This window comes from Ictidomys tridecemlineatus, chromosome 8 (assembly GCF_052094955.1).
Source record: "Ictidomys tridecemlineatus isolate mIctTri1 chromosome 8, mIctTri1.hap1, whole genome shotgun sequence".
NCBI classification, from domain to species: domain Eukaryota; kingdom Metazoa; phylum Chordata; class Mammalia; order Rodentia; family Sciuridae; genus Ictidomys; species Ictidomys tridecemlineatus.
This window is the reverse complement of record NC_135484.1, coordinates 2,062,277-2,083,306: the sequence shown is the minus strand read 5'-3', so window position 1 is coordinate 2,083,306 and position 21,030 is coordinate 2,062,277. Positions and strand designations below refer to the sequence as shown.

The window sequence follows — 21,030 nt, the reverse complement described above, 5'->3', positions numbered from 1 at the left end:
GGGCCAGTCCAGGCCAGGGTCCACCCCGGTCCTCGGGGACCCCACACCTTGTCCTCGGGTCTCGTATGCCAGTCCCAGAGTCCCCGTGCCCTGTCTCTGTAAGCAAGGACGTGGCAGAAAGCGGGGGTGTCCTCCCCCTTGGCCTCTCGGATGCTCAGAGGTGCTCAGCCTCACAGCCGCCCGCCTCTCAGACCTGGCTGCCTGGTGCCTGTAGCAGATGGCTGCCGCCTTCCTCCACCCTTAGAAGATGCTGCCCTCTGACCAGGGCACCCTTCCACCCCTAGTGATGGGGTGTCACCCGAGGGCAGGTGACCTGGGCTCTCTGTCACTTGGCATGGTGCCTGGAGGCAGACCCTGGTCTTCTGTAGGTCCCGGAGAGGAGCTGGCCCCTCAGGGGCTCTGCAGTCCCTGTCCTGGGGGTGGGGGCAGGTCCTGCCCACGGCACTCCCACCTGCAGGGAAGGAGGGTGGCCAGCCAGGTGAACAGGGATGTGACTGTCACACCTGCTGACCTCTGTCCACAGCAGGGCTGACCCCTGTGGAACCTCTCCCAGCCCTGCCACCGCGGTCAGTTGGAAAGGCAGAGGCAGCTCCAGGGGCAGGACACCAGGGCTGTGGGGGGCCCCTCCTGCTCGTGGGACCTTGGGTGGTCACTAGGGCCGAGGGGCCTGATCAGGTCTGAGTGGGCAGCAGACAAACACCAGGCCCTGCCCATGGCGCCGGCACAGTCCCTGGCGGCTCTTTCCTGCGGGCAACCTCGTCCCCAGCCCCTAACGTGAGCCGCGACTCAGGACTCACGACTGAGGACTCCCCAGCCCGGGCCTCCGGCACCCTTCTGGAAGGTCCTGCCCAGCCCGGAGGGTCCAAGGGAGGCGCGTGGGAGTCGGAGCCCACCCGCGGATGCCCACACGGAGCCTCGGGACCTGCGAGGTCGCACAGTCCGGCTCACGACTGGTGAATCTTGAGGGGCTCCTGGGCACAGAGGCCTTGGAAGCGTGGGAGCCTGGCCCTGAGGGGGCCCTCAGCTTCTCTGTGTCGCCCTGCTGCCAAGGGGTGCCAGACGTGCCCCGTGTGGCCCTGACTCCTGTCCCTGCTGGGGAGGCTTCAGCCTGAGGCGTGTGGGAAGCCTCACGTGCTCAGAAACCGCGGGCAGCGGGCTCTTCTCAGCAGGCCCCCTGTGGAGGTGGTGGTCAGATGGCAGCTGGGAGGGCAGAGTGGCACAGGACAGTTGGGAAGTGACAGGTGTGCAGGTGGCAGGGAGGTGCTGCGTCAACCTAGACCCCCACCCTGAGGGGGGTGCTGTGGCCTAGAGCGACCCCTCCCTGAAGTCCTCCCTGCGGCCGTGACAGCCCGCAGGGAGGGTCCCTAGAGCCGCCAGCGGTGCCGAGAGGACATGCGTGTGCACACACCCCAGCACAGGCGGCCCTCACGTGTGTGTGCACTCAGGGCACCCACACAGCACGTGCTCACGGGCACTGGGCCCCCTGCCGCGGCTGGCTGGGGCCGAGGACGTTCACCGCCTGTGTCCTCCCTGTGGTGGGACTTGTCCTGCATTCCGATGGCTTTATGGAGACGTGGTTTACGTTGTACAGAGTGCATTCCTCGTCAGTGAGCAGCTCAATACGTTTGAGCAAGTTTAAGGGTCGTGTAACCGTTGCCACCACGTCGTCATAGAATATCCTGTCACCCCCAACAACACTTGCCCATGGGCAGTCCCTCCAGCCAGGCAGCCAGAGCGCCCTGTCACCGTGGACACGGCCATCTCTGGACACCTGGTTAGTGCAGTCCCCACACGTGGCCTGTCCTGTTGGCTGCTGCCCTCTGGCAGTTCAGAGCACCCCCTTCCTTTGTCTTTCTGAAAGGTACTCCCGCGTTGCTTTTTCAAAGCCTATCCCTCATGGGCGTAAAGAACTGAGAAGCTTGAGTTCTAGAACATTCTCAGCAAGCCCATCTACAAGATGACACCACTGTCCAGAAGAGGGGAGAACTGGGTGGAGGGGACTGAGTGCCCGTCTGGGAAGAGGCCTGGCATCTGCCTTGGCATCTCCATGAGGAGCCCCTCACACCTGAAATCCCAGCCGTGGCCAGTAACTGACCAGGAGCCCAGGGGACAGTGCACCCCGTCAGCACGGGGCTCCTGTGGCCCCACATCTGTGCACCAGCCAAGCTTGGATCAAGGATACCTGGGAAGCACTGCGTTTGGCCGGGAGGCGTCGGCTTCCTGGCCTCACTCCCCAGCCCTGCGGTGTCCCAGCATCGGCATAGTCACTTTGCATCGGGCATTATAAGTCACCTCAAAGTGATGAGTTATTCACAAATTGAGTGCCATTTTAAGCAAGGAGCTTGAATGTCACCAACTTGGGGCTCTGGGCAGTGTGTGGAACCCGTTCCTGCAGATAGCGAGGGAACTAACTGTACCTACAAGTGCTGTGGACTTGGGGAATCTGGCCATGTTTCTGTTTTCTCAAAGGACAGAAAGCTGTTGTCTTCTTGATGAAGTGTCCCCTGACTGTCCCTCAGAGGTGTTGCTGGGCGGCAGGGCATTCTGGGTGGCCCGTGCAGCTCTGGGTTCTGGGCCTGAGACATGCCACTGTGCTGGGGTCCATGGATTGTTCATCAGTGACGACACACGTCTCTCTTCCCTTTGGCTCGGAGAAGACGCCACCTGTGACACATGGGCACCCACACCCACCACAGGGCTCTGTGGCCGTCGACCACCCCCGCCCAGCTGTCCTGGCTCTTTCCCAGTCACTACCTCCTGTGTTCCCACAGCCTTGGGGGCCCTGGGGCCCTCCTGTGCCCAGACACTGCAGGAAGACAGTAGCTGCTGTCCTCTGTAATGCTGGGGCAGGCGTCCATCCACCTCCTGACCAGCTAAAGTGATGATCAGAACCCAGTGTCCACCTTCCGGAGCAGTTTGCCTTGGCTGAAGGGACGTGTGCTCTCCTGTGACAAGGACCTTGCACTACCCTGCAGAGAAAGCAGGCCGGGCGGGAGGCTCAGCCTGAGTGGAGGGGGCGGTGGGCAGAGGTGAGGTGGAGCCCCCTGTCCCTGGGCCTTCTAATCTTCCAAAGCCCTGGATGGACCTCCTGAGACCAGCCAGCTGCCCCTTAGGACCCTCCTGGGTTCATCCACCAGCAGCCTCTCGGGATCAGTAAGAGGGACTTCTCCTGAGACTCAGGGACGGGAAAGAGGCTCCCCAACCCTGGCAGAGGACAGAGGTCCACAAGCCAGGCCCCTGGGTCCAAAACCTCCTGGACCTGAAATGCCCCGTGTTGGCTGCCCCGGCCAGTGGCCTCCTGGGGCCCTTGTTAGTGCCTGGAGAGTCCACGGTGGCCTCAGACTGATGGCAGAGATCCCACTGCTGGCTCCTGAGAGCCCACACCCTCATGTGCCTGCCATGGCACTTCTAGCTGTCCCGGCCCACTGCAGGGGGCCGATGAGCTGGCTCTGGCCAGAGGCGTCCTCAGCTCCCAGCTAGCGGAACAGAAAGGGCCCCACGGCGAGGTCCCTCGGGGAGCTGTGACTTCAGCACATTCCTGACTCTGTGGCCAGTGCAAGCAGGAGGTGTTGACCTGGGACTGGGGCATGTGCCTCTCCCGTTGCCTCTTGTCCTCCTGGCCCTCCTGCTGCTCCAGTGACCAGGGCCACCCTGGTTCTGGAGTCTGTGTCCAGGGGTCTGTGTGGCCCCTCTGTCCTCTGAGAGCTGCAGGGGACATCTTGTGGTGCCGGGGTCCTGGCCCTTCCTATAGGGGCCACACAGTGGTCCCTGTCTGTGGCCTGGAGTGGAGCTGCCCCTGCCCAGGTACAGTGAGGTGGCCACAGGACCGTGCATCCAGTCATCCTCCACACGCCCAGCTCACAGCCTGACCCTTGTCCTGCACAGCCACCAAGCTCCTGGCCCTTTGCGGCGAGTGCCAGAGACACCAGCACAGGAGGCACAGCTGGGAGGGGAGGGCCAGTGTCCACCTGAGCTGATGACCAGGGGAGACCAGAGACGGTGGTGCGGAGATGCCACCCAGGGGAGGCGGGACTCCAGCTGCTCACTCCCCCTGGACAACCCGACTCCTCTCCCCTACAGGAGCTTGGCCGGCAGAGGCTGGTCCTGAGAGAGGCTGGGACGCAGCCCAGTGGAGCCAACCCTGGGGACAGCAAGATGACCTCAGAGCACAGGGATGTCCTTGTGCTGCTGCCCGCCCAGAAGCAGCTGCGGCTGGCAGTCGGGGTGAGCAGACATGTGCCCAGGGGGTGGCCAGGAGAACGTTGGGTTGTGTGTCCAGAGGGTAACTGGGGGCCAGTGGGCACCACATGTCCAGAGAGTGATATGGGGACAGAAGGAGCTGTGCACTGGGGGCACCTGGACCAGGGGAGACATCCGATGACACTTCACTCTGATGCGGGCCAGTGGAGCATGTGGGGCTGAGAGCTGCCGGTCCCCTTTAGCGTCCAGAGTCCTGGGCTGCCTGGCCCTCCCACAGCGTCCATGCCTCCCTGGGTTGACTCTGATCCCTGGGTGTCCCTCCTGTGGGAGAAGCTGGACTGGAAAGGCCGATGAAGAAACGGCGCCTCAGGAGCAGGAGACTGGCGGCACAGCGGTGGCTCTGCGTGCCCCTCCGCCCTGCTGCCCTCCGGTCCTGCCCTGTCCTCCACACGGGGCTTTGGTGAAATGTTGGCTTCTCCGAGTTTTCACTCCAGGGCCCCTCTGAAATCCCTGCATCGTCTTCGGGCTGTGACTGTCACGGGCCCGGCCTCTTCCCCCGGGACCCCTGCCTCTCTTCCCACTCTGCAACCTCTGCCCCACCCTTCGGCCTCCCCCTCCACTTGGTGAGGACCCTCATGGCCGGACCATCCCCCTGGGGGTGACGGATCACATTGTCACCCTCAGAAGCGGGGACGCCCTCACTGGCTGATAGAAAGCCCCTCCCCTTCCATCTGAGGACAGCGCCGAGGGCTGTGCCCAAAGTCACCAGAGTCACCAGATTCCCCTCAAGAGAGCGTCTGGTGAGAGAGCTAAGAGCTAGGAGCAGCGCTTGCCAGCCCCAGAGGAGGCCTGGCCTGCAGGACGGAGCCGGCGTGGTCCAGCGGCCACAGCCTCCACAGACGGCTTTTGGATCAAACTTCAGGTTGTAAAACCACACAGAGGAGCGGAAGGCTGCCGGATGTCGCTGGGGACGCTGTAGCTCTGCACAGCCTGCCCACGTCCCGGCACTTAGGGTCTGAGAGGGACACTCAGGAGCAGGCCGTCTCCTTGGACAGATGACCTCCCACCAGTGCGTGACCCTTCTGTGGGGACCATGGCATCCTGTGTGGATGCAGCTCCTCCCTGCCGTCCATCACGGGGCAGTGCTGCCAGGCCATGGTCCTCAGGTCACTGTGACCTCAGGGACAGCAGGGTCATGCGGTTTGCTGCAGACCAGGCCCTTCCCCACTCTCTGCCCTGGGGAGGAAGGGAGGTGACCGGGCACTCACTGGTCCAGGTCCAGGGTCCCTGCGGTTGGCTTCCATCTGGGACCCCTCTGGGCTGGCCGCGGTGGCCGAGGGGACGGGAAGAAGCCGTCAGTTCCCAGCTTTAAGCTGGACCAGGAGGCAGCACCTTCACCTTGTAAGTGTGGGTGGCGAAGATGGGGATTGAAATGCTGGCGTCTGGCAGAGTGACAGGTCCCTCCGGGGAGTTTGTTGAGTCTCCCTGGGGACAGCTTGGCGGGGACGGGCTGTGACATCACGGTTCAGGTCCCTGGGAACCTGGTGTCTGCCCGGGCCACGTTTCCGCAGGAAGTGCTGGCACTTAAGTCTGTGGCAGTGCCCCAAGCACGGGGTTCCCACCTGAGCAGGGGATGTCAGGGTCCTGGGGCCCTCTGAGGCCTGCAGTGGACACGCTGGGCCTCCTCCTGTGTGGCCAGGGCGTCTTCTACCTGTTTCCCTCCCGGAGGCTGCACCCAGAACACAGTGAGAAGCCCTGGGTGGGGTCACGCTCGGGGCCTCATGGAGCCCCGAGAGGCGTCTCCTGCTCCTGCCTCCCCACCGTCCCACCCTCTGGCCCCAGAGCGGTGTCTCCTGCTCCTGCCTCCCCAGTCGGGCCCTCTGCTTGGCAAGGACACAGCTGGCCAGCCCTCAGGTGCGAGCCAGGCACTGTGGACCGTGGGAGCCATCCTGGGAGTCCATGTACCCCTGTGTGTGGCTCCGGTCCGGTCATTAGCAGAGCGTGGGCCAGAAGACCTTCCCAGTGCACGTCCCAGCCCCTGTGGCCCTCACCATGTTAACTGATGCTAATGAGCCAATCTCTCAGTAACTTGTCATCGAAAAGCAGGAACAGGCCGTGCAGCTCCGGTGACAGAGGCACAGGTAGCAGATGGCCAGGTCACGGGGCTCTGGGTTTCTAGTGGAGGCCAGGTCAGGGGCCTCACAGGGGCCCGGGGCCACCGTCACACACCTCTACCACAGCCAGCTGGCACACACGGTGCCTCTGAGTCACCAGCAGGAGATGAGTGGCTGTCCCCCATCAGAGAGGCACCGGGGTGAGGACAGCACTGCCAGCCTGCAGCCGAGTCTGTCAGGAAGTTGAACAGAAGCAGTGGCTGAAGGTGCCACGTGTCGTCCGCCCACGTACACAGTGGCGTCTGGGGGGATTCCACGCAGGAAGCTCCAGGACGGATCGGAGCGGGGACGTCACCCAGGCCCAGCCCGGGAGCTTCTGTAGGCTTGGAGTCAGTAAATAGGCATAAGGGGTTGGCACGGGACAAGGGTTTGAGGAGATCGCTGTGAAGTGTCCATCAGGGAGCCACGCTGGGACCATGTGAAGCAGACCGCAGGACGCGCCGTCAAGAGAGGCCTCACCTGCGAGCAGAGGACAGCACCCTCCTGGGCAGCAGCATGGACACTGGCCCTGGGCGTGAGGCCTGCCCAGTGGTGTCTGGGGGTGCAGTGTAGGATCCCCCAGGGCCAGCTGTGGAGTCGTGGGCCCGATGGCTAAGGCTGGCCGAGGCACAGACTGCACAGTGAAGCATGTCCTCAGGGGCCCGGGGCCCGGCTCAGACTGTGCACGGGGACTGCTAGTTAGATCTGCAGAGTGCTGGGCAGGCAGTGTGTTCCTGAGTGTTGTCAGCCCCTCCTCGTTCCCCTCCCTTGAAAATCAGGTGTCTTCCCCACGCACAGATGCCCATTTCCGGGTGGTCAGGGCCATGTTTGCGTGGGGTAAGGAGGATCTAGCAGGCGGGCCCCCAGGTGGTGCACATTATGGGGAGGGTGGAGGGTGCTCTGTCCAATCCAGGGGCACCCCTCCATCTCCCTCTCCCAGGCAGCTCTGAGGGGTTGTGAGTGACCCTGGCCCTGAGCACAAGCCACTGCTCACGTCCTGAAGCGGGGTCCCCTGAGCCTGTCCAGGGCAGTCCTGGACGCCCTGAGCACCGTCCCTGTTGCAGGTGAGGGCCACGGCGCGGGAGCTGTTCCAGCAGGTGTGCGGCGTGCTGGGCCTCCGGGAGGCCCGCTTCTTCGGCCTCAGCGTGGTCAGAGGTGAGCAGTGCTCCTGCCCCCACCTTCAGGCCCTCCTGCCCCCCACCCCACCCCGTTGTTGCTGGGCTTCCAGGGTCAGGCTCTGGGCGACTACCACAGACAGGGTGTTGGGGTGTGTCAGTGTGTGTAGTGTGTGCACGTGTGCCGCAAAGTGGGTGGTCGGTAGTGTGCAGTGTTCTGAGAGTGTGCGGTGTGAGGTGTGTCTGTGCGATGCCTGTGGCGTGTGCACGTGTGGTGTGTCCATGCGTGGCCTGTGGCGTGTGCTCGTGTGGTGTGGTCGTGCGTGGCCTGAGGTGTGTAATGTGTAAGCCTGTGGTCTAAGGTGTGTGGTGTTCACATGCGTGTGTGATGTGTACATTTCTGTGCACCAGCACATGCGGATGACAGGCACAGCTGCCCGCTCAGCCTGCTGGGCTCTGTCATGTGGGGAGTGTGACAGTTACGGGGCCAAGGCAGGTGCCTGTGCAGACGAAGCCTGATTTCAAGGACCTGAGGGTGGGGCCTGGGAGTGCTGGGCGGGTCCCCAGGAAGGAGGTGGGCCAGTCACAGTGGGCAGGGGAACACCCCCCATGCTGTAGGACGGGGTGCTTCTCCCTGGTGGCCCAGAGGTGCTCGGCTTCCTGCTGGTTAGAGACTCCCCAGGTCTTAAAGCGAAGAGTGAATCAAAGCCCTGGTGATACCGCGCCAGGCCCCGGGGCCGCCCCTGCAGGGGGCCAGAGCCTGCAGTGTGAACACAGCCAGCAGCTCAGGACCTTTGTCCTTCTGACTGAGGCTCAAGGTCCATACCGCGAGCTGCCCACACTTAGAGACCCGCTCACAGGCCTTCAGCATGTGTGTGTACCATGGAGCACACACCTGTGAGGTGGACGAGTCATGGGAGGCCCTCAGCCAGGTCAGCCCAGGTTGAGGCCTTGCAGCAGAACTGCAGAGGCTCCTGTGGGCGGGCACAGTGCCCACTGCGAGGATCCAGGTGCACACAGAGGGATTGTTGGGAGTGTCGCAGGGCAGGTAACCAGCTGGAAGGCAGCCACCTCCACCAGACCTGTCTTCCATCTCCTCTCCTGCTGGCCATCTGAGATGGCCTGCCACCAATCTTGCCGGCTCCAGGAGCAAGTGGGCAGGGCAGGTTAAGGAAGAAATTGGGGTTCCCTGCTCCCAGGTGAAGACAGGTCTCCCTCCAGCACATGGGACCTGCTGAGGCCGAGGCTCCGGCCCGCTGAGCTTGTCCATCTTGGAGCTCAGCCCAGGGCCACTGGCACCCTTCATGGCCAGAGCCCTTACTTTGGAGCCTGGACTTTCTGAACAGGACCTTGGATTCCTGGCTTCAGTGCCTCAGGCATGGTGACTTGGGCACACTTTTGGTGACACAGCAAGGGACGGGACCTCCACCGGCAGCCGGGGCTTGGCAGTAAGGAAGGTGGGACACAGACGGAGACAGGGCAGGCCCCACCTCCCTGGCCAGCAGGAACGCGTGGGTCAGCTCCTCAGTCCGCCCTGGTGGCTTTGGGTGTCCTGCCGTCTGCACTAGATAGAAGGCAAGGGCTCCACGCAGGAGGCCTGGGTCTTCCACTCCTTCAGAGGCATTGGTTGGACTCCAGGGCACCCTGGTGCGTCTGTGGCCTGAGAGGACAGCTCTCCCTGGGCAGAGAGGTGGGCAGGTCCTCACTGCCGTTCCCAGTCACTGGGACATACCTCGCTCTTGGCTGCACTTCCTAAGTGTCCCAGTGTGCGGGATCACCAGTGGGACTGGGCTTCAGGGGGTGCGTGTGCAATACCCCTCAACAGGGCTCCATGGGACCCTTGGCCACAGGAGCAGGAGCTCCCAGAGGGTCCTGGGGCTTCTCCAGTCCTCCCTGCTGCCCAGATGGTGGGGAGTGGACAGGAAGTCACCAGGCCCTTGCTTCTAGGGTTCATCTGCAAGACCTCGGGTGCTGGGGTCTGTCCAGTCACCAGGGGCCAGAGGAGACCTCCCTTTGGGCCGAGTGAGCTGCAGGCTTGCTGCGGGCTCTCCTGCCTCAGGAGCTGGAGTCACACTCGGAGGGGCTTCAGGACTTGAGTGTCATTTTTTGGAGCAGGTTGAGGTGACAGCAAAACTGAGCAGAAGGAAAAGTATTTCTCATGTATGTCCACCCACAGCGTCCACATCCCAGCAGGAACCCACAGGGACACATCCGTGTCACCCAGAATCCACGGTGACATGAGGCTCACCCCTGGTGTCAGACACTGTGCAGTGCCCTCGGGGTCACCCAGCAGTGCCATGGCCCTGAAGCCCTCCCTACCCACCCCCACCACCACGGGTCCTCTGCTGAGTCCCTGCCCTGTCCCCAGTGCTGCCCCTCCAGACGGCTCTCCCTTGGTGACCAGCAGTCATGTCGGCACCACGCCCTCCACAGCTGGGGGCTGACTCCTTTCATCAGTGACTGACCCTCCACTCTCTGGGTGTGCCACCGGCTTACCTAGTCACCTGCCAAAGGACATCGCGTACAAAGGACAGTTTGCTTCCTTCAAGCAAGAAAATAAGGCCTGACTCAGGAGATGACCTGGTCAGGGAGGCAGGGCTGTCTATCTTCCCAGAGAGCCGGGGACCAGGGTCAAGGCTGGCCAGACTCAGGCCGTGGGGGGAAGCTGTGCCTGCGGGGGCTCAAGGAGGTCTCTGCTGGGACCTTCCAGGCCAAGAAAAGAATTTAAGATGCATCGGGCTCCGCACTGCGAAGAGCGTCACTGGACAGCGGAAGGCCGAGGTCGCTCAGAGCAGATGGGCTCTCGGCCGCCAGCTGGACTGCAGGGTTCAAAGTTTGATGTGTTAGGGACAGAATTGGGAGAGATACACGTGACCCTGGTGGTTCCTGGGGTCCTCTCCCACCTGTGTCCTCTCTGCCTCCCTCCCAGTGTCTTCGCATTACTGTCCCTCTGCTCCATGTCCATGTCCCGATCCTGGTGGCTCACTTAAGATGAGCAGTCCCTGAGGCCCAGGGGTCAGGGCTCTGACGTTGGTGGACACAGCTCCTGGCCCTGGTGAGCCTGGGAACTCAGCTGGACCCCAGCCCGCTGTCTGTCAGGTCTATGGCGCCCTGGGGGGGACAGAGGCAGGCCAGGCAGAGTCGGGAGGCCTGGGCCCCCAGCCCTGGCCCCCAGGGAGCCTCCGGGCATCTCCAGGCACACTCAGCCCTCTCTCCACCTGGGCAGGACTGCTGGTCCCAGTGCCATGTCCAGCCGGGTGTCTGAAGGTGGCAGCTGGACTGGGATGTGCTCAGTGGGCAGAACAGGTTAAAACTGCCCAGGACCGCTGGCAACACTGGCCTGCAGCACACGGCCCTCGCCGTCGCCCAGCAGCTCCTCGGTGGCTCCTGGGGGACGTTTCCTCCCCAGTTCACTTGGAGCTGTGCACCTCAGGCCTTGGCACGGAGCCTGTGACAGTGGAGGGAGCCCCCAGCCTCCCCCTCCAGCTTCCCCAGGAAACCCACTGTCCTGCCCCAGGGTCACAGCAAGGCTTCCCTCAGCAGAAGCGTCCCCAGCACCCTCCCAGCCACTGGGCCCACGGTGCGCTTGGTTGGCGTCTGTTGGCGTGGGCAGGTTAGGGGTCCCTCTTGTTCTGTGGCTGGGCCAGGGGCCTGGGTGCAGGGAGGGTCTGCGGGCCCCACCGCTCATCCTCACGGGCAGGCTGTGAGTGCGCCAGCCCTCCCTGGGAAGGCCATGAAGGTAACCAGCAGCGGTTGACAGGGCTGTCCCCGCAGCCAGCCCCAGGGAGCAGCCCGCACCAGGTCAGCCAGCGGAGGAGCTGCCCAGGCTCGAGCCTCGGGAGTGAAGGCTGAGGAAGCCCTTCCTTTCTAGACAATGAGCACGTGTTCATGGACTTGGAGCTCCGGCTCAGCAAGTACTTCTCAGAGGACTGGAAGAGAGGGACTCAAGTAAGTGGGCTGCAGGCCAGGCTGAGCCCGGGGGCCTGCGGCAGGAGAGCGCCCAGGAGGGCCAGCTCCTCCCTGCTGGGGCCCCTGCCTGGTCTGGGCTTGTCTGGCAGGCACACTGCTGTCCCCACGTCCTCGGTCAGGCTCCCGGGTGCCACACCCCACTCAGCCCTTCTCCCCTTAAGAGTAGGATGAAATCCTGAGTGTCGCAGCTCCTGAAACCCGGGGAAGGCCGGGCGCAGGGAGATGCCCCAGGCTGCTCTTCCTCACCCTCTCCCAACAGGGGGGCTGGCGGCCCCGGGCGCCCTTCGTCACCTCCCTCCGAGTGCAGTACTACGTGGAGAACGGGAGGGTCATGAGGTAACTGCTCCTGGGGTCACAGGAGCCAGGCCGTCTGCGTGTGCCTCAGAACAGCCATGCTGGTGCCGTGAGGGGCCTGGCTGGGCCTTTACCTGAAGCATCTGTGCAGGCGTGGCAGGAGGGGTTCCCGGCACAGGGGCGGTGGCCTCCCTCAGATGGCCACCTCAGAGCTGGCAGGACAACCAGGAGGGCTGGGGCCCCTGAGAAGGCAGGTGGCTGCTGACCCCAGAGGGGGAGGGGGAGGGTGCAGGTTCTGGGGAGCCGGGAGGGGGCTGAGGGCAGTGCCCAACTGTATTAGAAGACCTAGGGGAGGCCCCCGGCAGCCCACCTTGTCCTGCAGCTGTGGCCGGCTGACGGCACTGGGCAGTGGGCTCGGGGAACCGGGTTCGGTGCCGCTGCGCCTGAGCCCTCCGGCAGGCCCTTCCCTCCGGGTCCGGGCTGCTGAAGGCTGCAGCCAGGCCTGGCTGGGCCCTGCGGGGGCAGCAGCTCTCTGCTCACGGAGAAGGGTGCACCCGGCACTGCCCTGGGTCAGACAAGGCTGTGAACAGGGGAGGCTGGGTGCCCTGGACCAGGCTGGGGCGGGCGGCTGTGCTGACCCCACCCGGGTCCAGCCACTGGACCCCACCTGGCTCTGCTGCCTTCCAGCGACCAGGTGGCCCGGCACCTGTACTACTGCAGCCTGAAGGAGCGGGTGCTGCGGTCCCAGTGCGCGCACAGGGAGGAGGCCTACTTCCTGCTGGCGGCCCTCGCGCTGCAGGCCGACCTGGGCAGCCACCGCAAGCCGCCGCACGTCGGGCGGTACTTCGAGCCGCAGGCCTATTTCCCACAGTGGGTGAGGACCCCTTGGCACCCTCCTGGGGGGTCACTGACACTGTCCCCAACAGGACTCTATGGGGTCCATGCAGAGGGGAGGCTGCAGAGCTGGGAGGGGCAGGGGGGGAACCTGGGAGAGCCCAAGGCAGGCGTGTGGCCACGTGGACCAGTGCCAGGGCAGACTCCAGAGCTCCTGCACACACTCGGCCAGCTGTGCGACCTGGAGCCAGTGGCTCTCCTCCTCTGAGCTGCTGGGCCTGCCCAGCTGTGAAGAACAGCCCACCTGCCCCTTCTCTCCAGTATCCCGGGCCCTTTAGGGGCCACTCACGCCCGTGCTTCAGCCCTTCGGTGCCCTGGAGGAGGAGGGTCAGGGAGCAGAGGAGTCCACCTTGTGTTCCCCGCCCCGGGCACTGTGCCAGGCTTCGTGGGGGCACTGGGCACTGGGTTGTCCTTCCAGGGACAGTGGCCCCTGCCCTGGGCAGAGTCCTAGTTTCCCTCCCTGTGGGCGTCTCCTTGTTCCTTGGCTGCCCTAAGCAGCTGGAAACTGTCCGCTCTGCACACTGGTCACTGTGCCCAGGGCTGGGTCCAGTCCTCAGGTACCCCATCCCTCTGGACACGGCTGGCCCTCCTCAGATGCACGTCCCTCAGGTTTCACCCCGTGCACAGACGTAGCCTCCTCCTGGGCCTCTGGGAGCCGTACAGGAGTCGTGGCTTGTTGGGCGCACACTGCCACCTGGAATCAGCTTGTTTCTGGGTCTCTGTGGTGGGCACTGGGGGGCCCAGAAAGAGAGGGGCTTTCCTTGGGTGCTTTGGGGAACTCCACACACTCCCCTCTGTGTCCCCAGCTTGGACAGCAGGCCCGGTCCTCCTGCTGGACGGCTGCAGCTGGGGAGGTCCTCTGCAATGGCAGGAGGCTGGGAGGCTTCCCAAGGAGGAGGCCAACTCGGGGGAAGGGAGGGAAGGAGGGGTGGAGCTGACCTGGGCCCGTCCTCAGGTCATTGCCAAGAGGGGTGTGGACTACATCCTCCGGCACGTGCCCACCGTGCACCGCGAGCAGCAGGAGCTGAGCCCGCAGGCAGCTGTGCTGAGGTTCATCAGGGACGCCTGTCAGCTGGAGGACGTGCCTGTCCACTTCTTCAGGCTGTACAAGGTTGAGCCCAGAGCTCCGGGGCCAGGACAGGGGAGGGACAGAGCCCCCGTGCTGACAGCGTGCTGGGACCCTAGGACAGGGCAGGCAGAGTCCCCTGCAGGGGACGCTGTAACCTGAATCCCAGAGCAGAGCTGGACAAAGTCCCCACAGGTGACCATGTGACCAACCATCCTGGGGACAGAGGTCCTCAGGACAGCTGGAGTGGTGTGGGAGGGAATGTGTTCCCTGGTGGCTGTCCCGAGGTGGAGTGCAGAGCTTCCGCAGGGCTCCAGCGAACCCCAAGGGACTGGGGACCCGAGCCTGCTGGCTCAGCCACGCCTGCTCTGACTTGGGTCTAGTGCTGGGGCCTCGGGCCTGGTTTCTATGTCCACCCAGCCAGGCACACAAGTGACACAGCACTCAGTCTTCGCGGAGAGGACTGGGTGGAGGTTTCTTGGGGCAGGTTGAGGGGTTCAGACACGTTTGGGGAATGGAGACTGAGGCAGTGTCTGGGCAATTGGCAGGGACAGCTCCAGCACACAGAGGGCCGGGGAGGGTCCAGGACAGAGGTGGGTGGGGCATGGTGGTCTCTGGCTTCTCACCACCCCAGGCCCAGGGCCTCCACCTCTTGCTCCTTTCAGGATAAGAAGCGTGAGCACCCCACCTTCCTCCTGGGACTCACCCTCAAGGGAATGCATATCTATCAGGTGAGAGAGGGATTCGCCTCTCCCTGGAGGCCCGCCCTGGCCGCCCTCCTGGATCAGTGCCTCTGTCTTGCAGGAGGTGAGCCACGCTCCGCAGCTGCTGCATGACTTGCCCTGGCCCTGCATCAGGAAGCTGGCCTTTCTGGTGGGTGTCTGCAAGGGCCCTCAACACTCTAGAGGCCCGGGGCAGATGCATCTCCGTCCTCCGGGGCAGGTGCAGGCTCCCTTCCTCCTGGCTCCCGACAGCCCCGGGAGCTCTGCACATGCTCACCCTCGCAGCTGTGCTGGCATGGCCCTGCGGGGACTGGGCGAGTGGCCATGATGTGGAGGGAGGTCCTGATGCCCTTCTCATTCCATGTGACTGCTGGCTCCCGAGTGGGTCCTAGCAGCACACCTGTGCCGCCTCTGCCCCTCTCATCCGGCCCCAGAGCTGTCACCCTGGGCCCCCTGTGACTGTGAGAGTGAGGGCCACTGGGTAGAATGGACAGGGAGACTCAGCCCTTTAGGTCCCACCCTGGACACTTGCACCCTCCCCCAGCCAAGGCAGGGGTCTGCATAGAGGGCCGCCTTCTCAAGGCTGAGGTCACACAGCCTCCTGATCACAGTGACCACAGAGATCCGTTTGCTCACGGAAGACGAATCTTTAAAGGGGACCTTGGCCATCGCCTTAGAGGGCCCTGTGATCTTTCCTGTGGCTGGAGGGTTTTTCAACGTCTAAAGCCACATCTCTTGTCCCTTCTGTCTACTCAGGGAAAGAAGCTGGAGATCCAGCCCACTGGGCTGCCCGCATCCCGGAAGCTGGTTTTCTACACGGGTTTTCCCTGGCGCTCCCGGCACCTGCTCCGGCTGCTCCGCTCCAGCCATCAGTTCTACCTCAGTGTGAAGCCCCTGCTGCAGCGGCTGCAGCTGCTGGATGAGGCTGAAGGTGGGCACCTCCCCGCAGGGGTCTGGGCACCTAGCAGATAGCTGCTCACCCCTCTGAGGGGTGGAGATGAAGCAGATTGTCCCTAGAACTTGCCCAGGACCTGGCCACCCACTCTGGGCTCAGCAGAAGGGTTCTCCCGTAATGGCCAGTGGCCTCTCAGCTCCTGTCCCCCAGATGCTCCCGGTGAAGGGTGGTGGTGACCTGAGCAGGAGCCTAGAGATGGGGGTGGGGTGCGGGCAAGGTGAGGGCTGCTCAGCTCTGCCCGGGCTCCGGAAGCCCCCTTTCCGACTCCTCCCATCGTCCCTTGTGCAGAATCAAGGCCACGTCAAGACCTGGCTGCAGTGCTGTGCCAGGCCTGGTCTCACTCTCCCAGTCTTCACCTGGGGGCTGTTCTGTGTCCTTAGAGAGCACCGGGAGACAGTCACGTGTGCACACTGCAGTCACAGAGCACGGGTGGGCGTGTGTGTGAGCACATGTGTCTGCATAGCGGGGTGAGCTTGCACAGATGTGTTTGTCCCTGTGTAAGGAGGCAGCCCTAGGGGACACCTGCCCTCAGAACAGGCTGACAGTCTGTCCTCTCCCACCCAGCCCTGTCCTGGGTGGCCGTGACATCAGGGATGCTCAGGACAAGCCTGAAGCCTGAGACAGCGCGAAAGCCCCGGGAAGAGCCTTATGGGGCGTGTCCCCGGGGCCAGGCCTTCCTCCACGCCTGGGCTCCGCCTGCCTCCAAACCCAGCTCTACGTCTGTCCCCCACGCCCTGCAGAGAAGAAGCGCTACCAGGAGGCCTACATCAGCGACTCGCTGGAACTGGACCCAGAGCTGGCCAGTAGGCACAGGAGGGACACTGGCCCGCCCCACCACCGCCGCCTCTCGCTCAGCTCTGCTGACAGCCACGGCAGTGCCCACACACTGGGCACAGAGGCCGACTCTCAGCATGCAGAATCTGGGGAGGTGTCTGTGGATGAGCCCGTAGCGGCCGAGGGCCTCTGCAGGAAGATGCCGTCCATCAGCTTCAGGGACAGCAGGGGCAGCAAAGGTGGGCTGAGAAGAATGAGGTAGCAAAGAGCCTGGCCTGCCCCAAGTGCCAGACTGCTGGGAGAGGCCAGGCTGCGTGTCACAGCGACTCTCTGGGAACATGCCCGAATGTACCACCCAGGGTCACCTGGTGTCACCTAAGGCCAACCAGAGTCATCTGAGGTGGCCCAGGGTCGGCAGATCTGTCACTAACCAGTGTCCACTGCTGGGCTTCACCTCTGATGTCTGGACTAAGTTTTGGTCTAGACCCAGTAGAAGTGACCACAGTCCCCCCCCCCCCGGGCCTGGAGAAGTCTGTTCTGTCTGACATTAGAGCAGACAAGGCCACAGGACAGGGAGGGCTCCTGGGGAGAAGTGGCACCACGACCCAGGCCTGGCTTCTCCCCAGCCTCCACACAGACGTGCCCTGGGCAGGCTGGCGCCCGGCTCTGTGGGGAGGTCCTGGGCCTCCTGGCCTGCTCACCTTCCTCTCCTGATGGAGCCCGGTGGGGCAAGCAGAGGGGTCCTGTGTCAGGCGGAACCCGATGCTCCGGGCTCTCTGGGACACACAGGACCACCTCGCCTGCTGGCCACGAGGAGTCGGGGCTCCGGGACACAGCACTGGGGCAGGCGGCTGCAGGACGGGCCCTGCCAGCCCCCACTCAGGCCCTTCCTCCTCCTCAGCCTCCTGCTCCGAGCCCTTCACAGTGGTGCAGGTCCCACTGGCCGGGACCAGAGGCCAGAGCACCGAGGTCCTACACAAGGTAGGGCCCCCTAGGTCCAGGTTGGGCAGTGTGGCCTGCATGTGACCCATGTGTGGCCCACAGGTGGCCATGTATGTGACTGTCCCCATTCTTCCCTCCATCCCCCTCTGCCACGTGTGGGATCTCTGTGGGACAGCCCTCGGTTGGGCCCACCACCCCTGATTGCCGCAGCAGAGGCCAGCCAGGGGCTGTGTGATGGGGCAGAGGACCTGGCGGTGGAGGGTGGTGGGGTGGGGAGGCGCAGCAGAGTTGAAGCAGAGCTGCTGCTGCTGGGGTCAGGGGCCTGGAGCGCCTGGAGCAGAGCACCCCCAGCAGGGGCAGGTGGGGGCCATGCCAGGCAGTGGGAGCCCTGCAGGGGTCCAGTCCTCCTGCCAGAGGCAGAGCACACCCAGCAGGGAGCACAGGCTTGTGACAGCAGCTGGGCTGGCACCCGCTGCTGAGTAAAGAGCAGTGGGTGGCTTCTCCCTGCAGGTCCGGGAGGTGGAGCCCAGCGGCAGGGAGGCCCTGCACAGCCGCAGCCTGGACCACATGCATCAGCTCCAGCCAGCCCCTCGCCCTGCACCTGCCTCTCACACCTGTGCCTTCAGCTGCGTCCTGGCAGGGCTGCTGGTGCCCCAGGAGGCCAGGGCTGCCCTCTGTGGCAAGAGGTCCATGAACTATCTCTCCCTGGACCTGCTCAGGGAGGGTGCGTCCTTGCAGGAGTTTGTGGTGTAGACACTGTCCACAGGTGCCTCCGTCTGCGCCTGCCAGCCTGAGGGTGGCTCACCCCACACCACTGCCCTGTGGCCAGCCAGGGGCAGGGCGGTCTTGGCCCTTGCCTCTTCTATCTTCCAACGCCCACTTCCTGGCCAGCTTTCAAAGGTCTCCCCCTGTGGGAGGTGTGAAGCCAGCTCGGACATCAGCCCAGGGTGACGGAGGTCCTCCTCGTGCCTGTCTGTGGCCCATAAGTTCCTTCCCCGAATGATAAGTCAGGGTCTGGACATCCAGCGTCCAGGAGAGCCAGGAGTCAGTGGTGTTGACCCTGGGGCAGCGCAGCAGCCTATGTGAAGGGTGTCTGGCCAGCCTCAGGCCCTGGGGGAGCCTGGCCTCCTGCACTTACACTGCCCGCTCAGGCCCTAAACCCAAAGCTGCAGCTCACGGTTGCACCACTGCGCCATGGCCTCTCCTGGACCTTGCTTTTTGTGATTCTGCTCAGAAGTTCAGGGTCCTGCAGATGCAGGCCTCTCCTGCACTCTGGGCCCAGCTGTCTCCCAGGCCTACCCAGAGACCCTGTCACCTCCTGCACAGACACACCATCAGGTAGACCCCTGCCCTGAGGCTGAGGCCCCTCCTGCCCCAGGCCTGCTCTCTTCCGAGACATCCCAGCCTGGCCCAGGAGTGCTGTGGGCCATGGCCCTGCTGCTGGCAGGGAAGGTGCCTTGGTTGGGGCTGCTCCTCTGTCTCATCTGCCTGCCACCACAGTGGCCCCGGCCTTCCTCCCAGGAGGCTCCAGGGGCTGCAGGCAGGTGGACCCCACGGGTAATTCCGCCTCAGTGCCTTCGGTGCCTGAAAAGCCCAGAGCGGGGGTTCATTACTGTGGACTCTACACAGGGGCCTGCCAGCATCCTGCTGTCCTGTTTACTTGGACATGTGGACTTGTGTGTCTGTTGGCTAAGCCCTACGTGGTCACTGGGAGCCACAGCAGTAAAGAACCAAGCACACCCAGAGCCTGGGTTCGTCCTCTCCCGGGGGCTGGGACCAAGCGTGACAGTTCTGCAGTGAGTGCCCTCGGGGACCTCTGTCCAGCTGAAGCCTTAGGACAGTGTGACGTGCAGGGAAAGATCCGCCCAGAGATCCATGTGCAGCTGGGGACTGTGGTGGGAAAGGCACCGGAGCTGTGAGGACAGTGGCCAGGCCTCACACGGCTGGCACAGCTGCCTTCCCCAATGGGATGAGAAGGGGTAGAGAAGGGGTTCGCCTGGCCTGGGGAGGGTCAGACCAGCTCCCTTCAGGAGCAAAAGCCCAGCCCACGTAGGGCAGGAACGTGCCCACGGAGGGAGCGGGCCTGGTGAGGGCCTGGACAGGATCCTGCCCACACAAAGATGTCCTCACATGTGCACACGCACCCCACGGGCATCACACCCCACGGGCATGCGGAGGACGAGGCAAGCGAGGCTCTCACATGGGGTCAGGCGAGCTCCCAGCCACCGGCCTCGACTTCCCCGCACTGCAAGTGTTCCCGGGGAAGTCCCTCCCAGCACGGCACCCCACAGCCGAGTGGAGCAGCATGGCTGAGGTCACCCTGAGGTCCCTCTGCTCCTCAAGGACTTGCCTGGCCCCCAGCACACCAGCCGGGGCCTGGGTTCCCGTTCACCGACAGGGACGGCATGGCCACTGCGTCTCCTCTTCTTCCCTGGCTGCTGGGGTCGAGGGTTGACCTGTCAGGCCTGGGTCTCACAGCATCATCAGTGTCACCGTCACCACCAGGGCTCCCATGGGGAGTCCTCTGCTGAGGGTGAGCAGGCACCATGTGCCATGAGGCCATGGCTGAGGGTGGGGACCCAATGCCTGCTGTGAGGACAGTGGCCAGGGTGACCTGTCCAGCCCCCACCCATGGTGGGGTTACCTTTTTGTTCTGGCTACTTTTCCTCGTGTCTGGGATGGGCCAGAGCCCCAGCTGGTCTCTGCCAGCCCTCCCAGAGCCGGTCACAGCCTCTCTTCAAGACGTCCCCTGCCAGTCCCCTTGGCCCTGCCCTGTGTGTCCTGACTTCTCAGCACAGCTGTGGGCAGCAGCAGAAGGTCACAGGGAGGCCGGGACCTGCACCCTATGTCCTTCCAGATGGGAGGCAGAGGGGGCTGCTGGCTGACCCAAGAACCCATTGGGCCCTGTGGGCCTTCTATTTCTGTCCTTCCTCTGGGCCTGGGCCCATGGAGAGTTGAGCCAAGTGACCTCAACCACCAGGCAGCCCTGCTGCGGCTGCCACCTCTGGTCTGTGAGGTGGGTGGAGAGGACACTTAGAGGTCAACCGGTCAGCCCCAGGCCAGGGTCTCACGTCCTCCCTCACCCAGAGGCAGCGTGGACCCTCCGCACTCTGACTCCTAGCTGGCACACTCACTTCTTGGGGAGCAGAGCCTGTTCTTGTGTTCCTGTCCTCTGTGCCCTGGTCAGCACCCCCATCGGAGGATGGAGACTGCCAGCTGGAGTCCAGCCCTTCTGGGACAGCCTGCGCAGCTCCATGACAGTGCAGCCTGGACGGCTGCTCTGTGGCTGGAAACAGGAGGAGCCGGGCCTCCGGTGCCTTCCAGGGTCCTCCATGCCAAGCAGCAGGGCTCAGGCAGCAGCACGTGCAGCAGCCCCGAGGCAGATTAAGCCGTGGGCTCAGCAATGTGCGCACGCAGTTACAGCTTCATAGAATGTGCAGGCGACTTTGCAGCTGTGGGGGGCTGGGACCCCATCCTTTTCCACTGGGCACCACCGCCCTCCTCATCATGGCTGACCACACGGGGCCTGAGGCATGCAGGGGGCTGGTGCAGCCCTGGGGCCACACACAGCTGCAGACATCTAACTCGGGCCTGGCGGGAGGCATCCGGGGCTCAGGCCAGGTTGCAGGGGTGGTGAACTTCTGGGACTGGACAGCACAGGGCAGAGGCCATGTCACAGGGTAGGCATGTCCTCCCCAAAGCAGAGCACCAGGGAGCTGCAGAAACACCTCCCAATCCCACAGCCCCTTTCTCAGCCCTGGGTCCTCATCATGTCACCAGTTACCCGGCGCAGGGGACATGCCTCAGGCTCACTGCTGGGAGCTGGCCTGCCAAGCCAGGAGAGCCACGTGGTTCAGAGCGTGGTTCACAGGACCGGCTGCAAAGGCCCCGGGCTGTGTGTGGCTCGTTACTCAGGCAACCAGTTCATAAAAGTGCTGACTCGGAA

At 63.9% G+C, this 21,030-nt stretch overlaps 1 protein-coding gene across 5 annotated transcripts in view; it reads left to right on the top strand.

The window, feature by feature from the left end:
* The window catches only part of Frmd1 (FERM domain containing 1), a 27,382-nt gene extending 6,352 nt beyond the window's left edge, over nt 1-21,030 (top strand). For 3 of the 5 annotated variants that reach the window (XM_078018715.1, XM_040283573.2, XM_078018711.1), the window contains exons 2-13: nt 4,081-4,224; nt 7,418-7,508; nt 11,340-11,416; nt 11,697-11,773; nt 12,419-12,605; nt 13,581-13,736; nt 14,357-14,422; nt 14,496-14,564; nt 15,170-15,344; nt 16,109-16,381; nt 17,044-17,123; nt 17,595-21,030. In XM_078018715.1, coding sequence (XP_077874841.1) covers nt 4,156-4,224; nt 7,418-7,508; nt 11,340-11,416; nt 11,697-11,773; nt 12,419-12,605; nt 13,581-13,736; nt 14,357-14,422; nt 14,496-14,564; nt 15,170-15,344; nt 16,109-16,381; nt 17,044-17,123; nt 17,595-17,837 — 1,563 coding nt within the window. In that variant the 5' untranslated portion in view covers nt 4,081-4,155 and the 3' untranslated portion in view covers nt 17,838-21,030. Of the gene's footprint in view, nt 1-4,080; nt 4,225-7,417; nt 7,509-11,339; nt 11,417-11,696; nt 11,774-12,418; nt 12,606-13,580; nt 13,737-14,356; nt 14,423-14,495; nt 14,565-15,169; nt 15,345-16,108; nt 16,382-17,043; nt 17,124-17,574 lie in introns of all 5 variants that reach the window. The other 2 variants (XM_078018713.1, XM_078018714.1) reach the window with 2 other exon arrangements.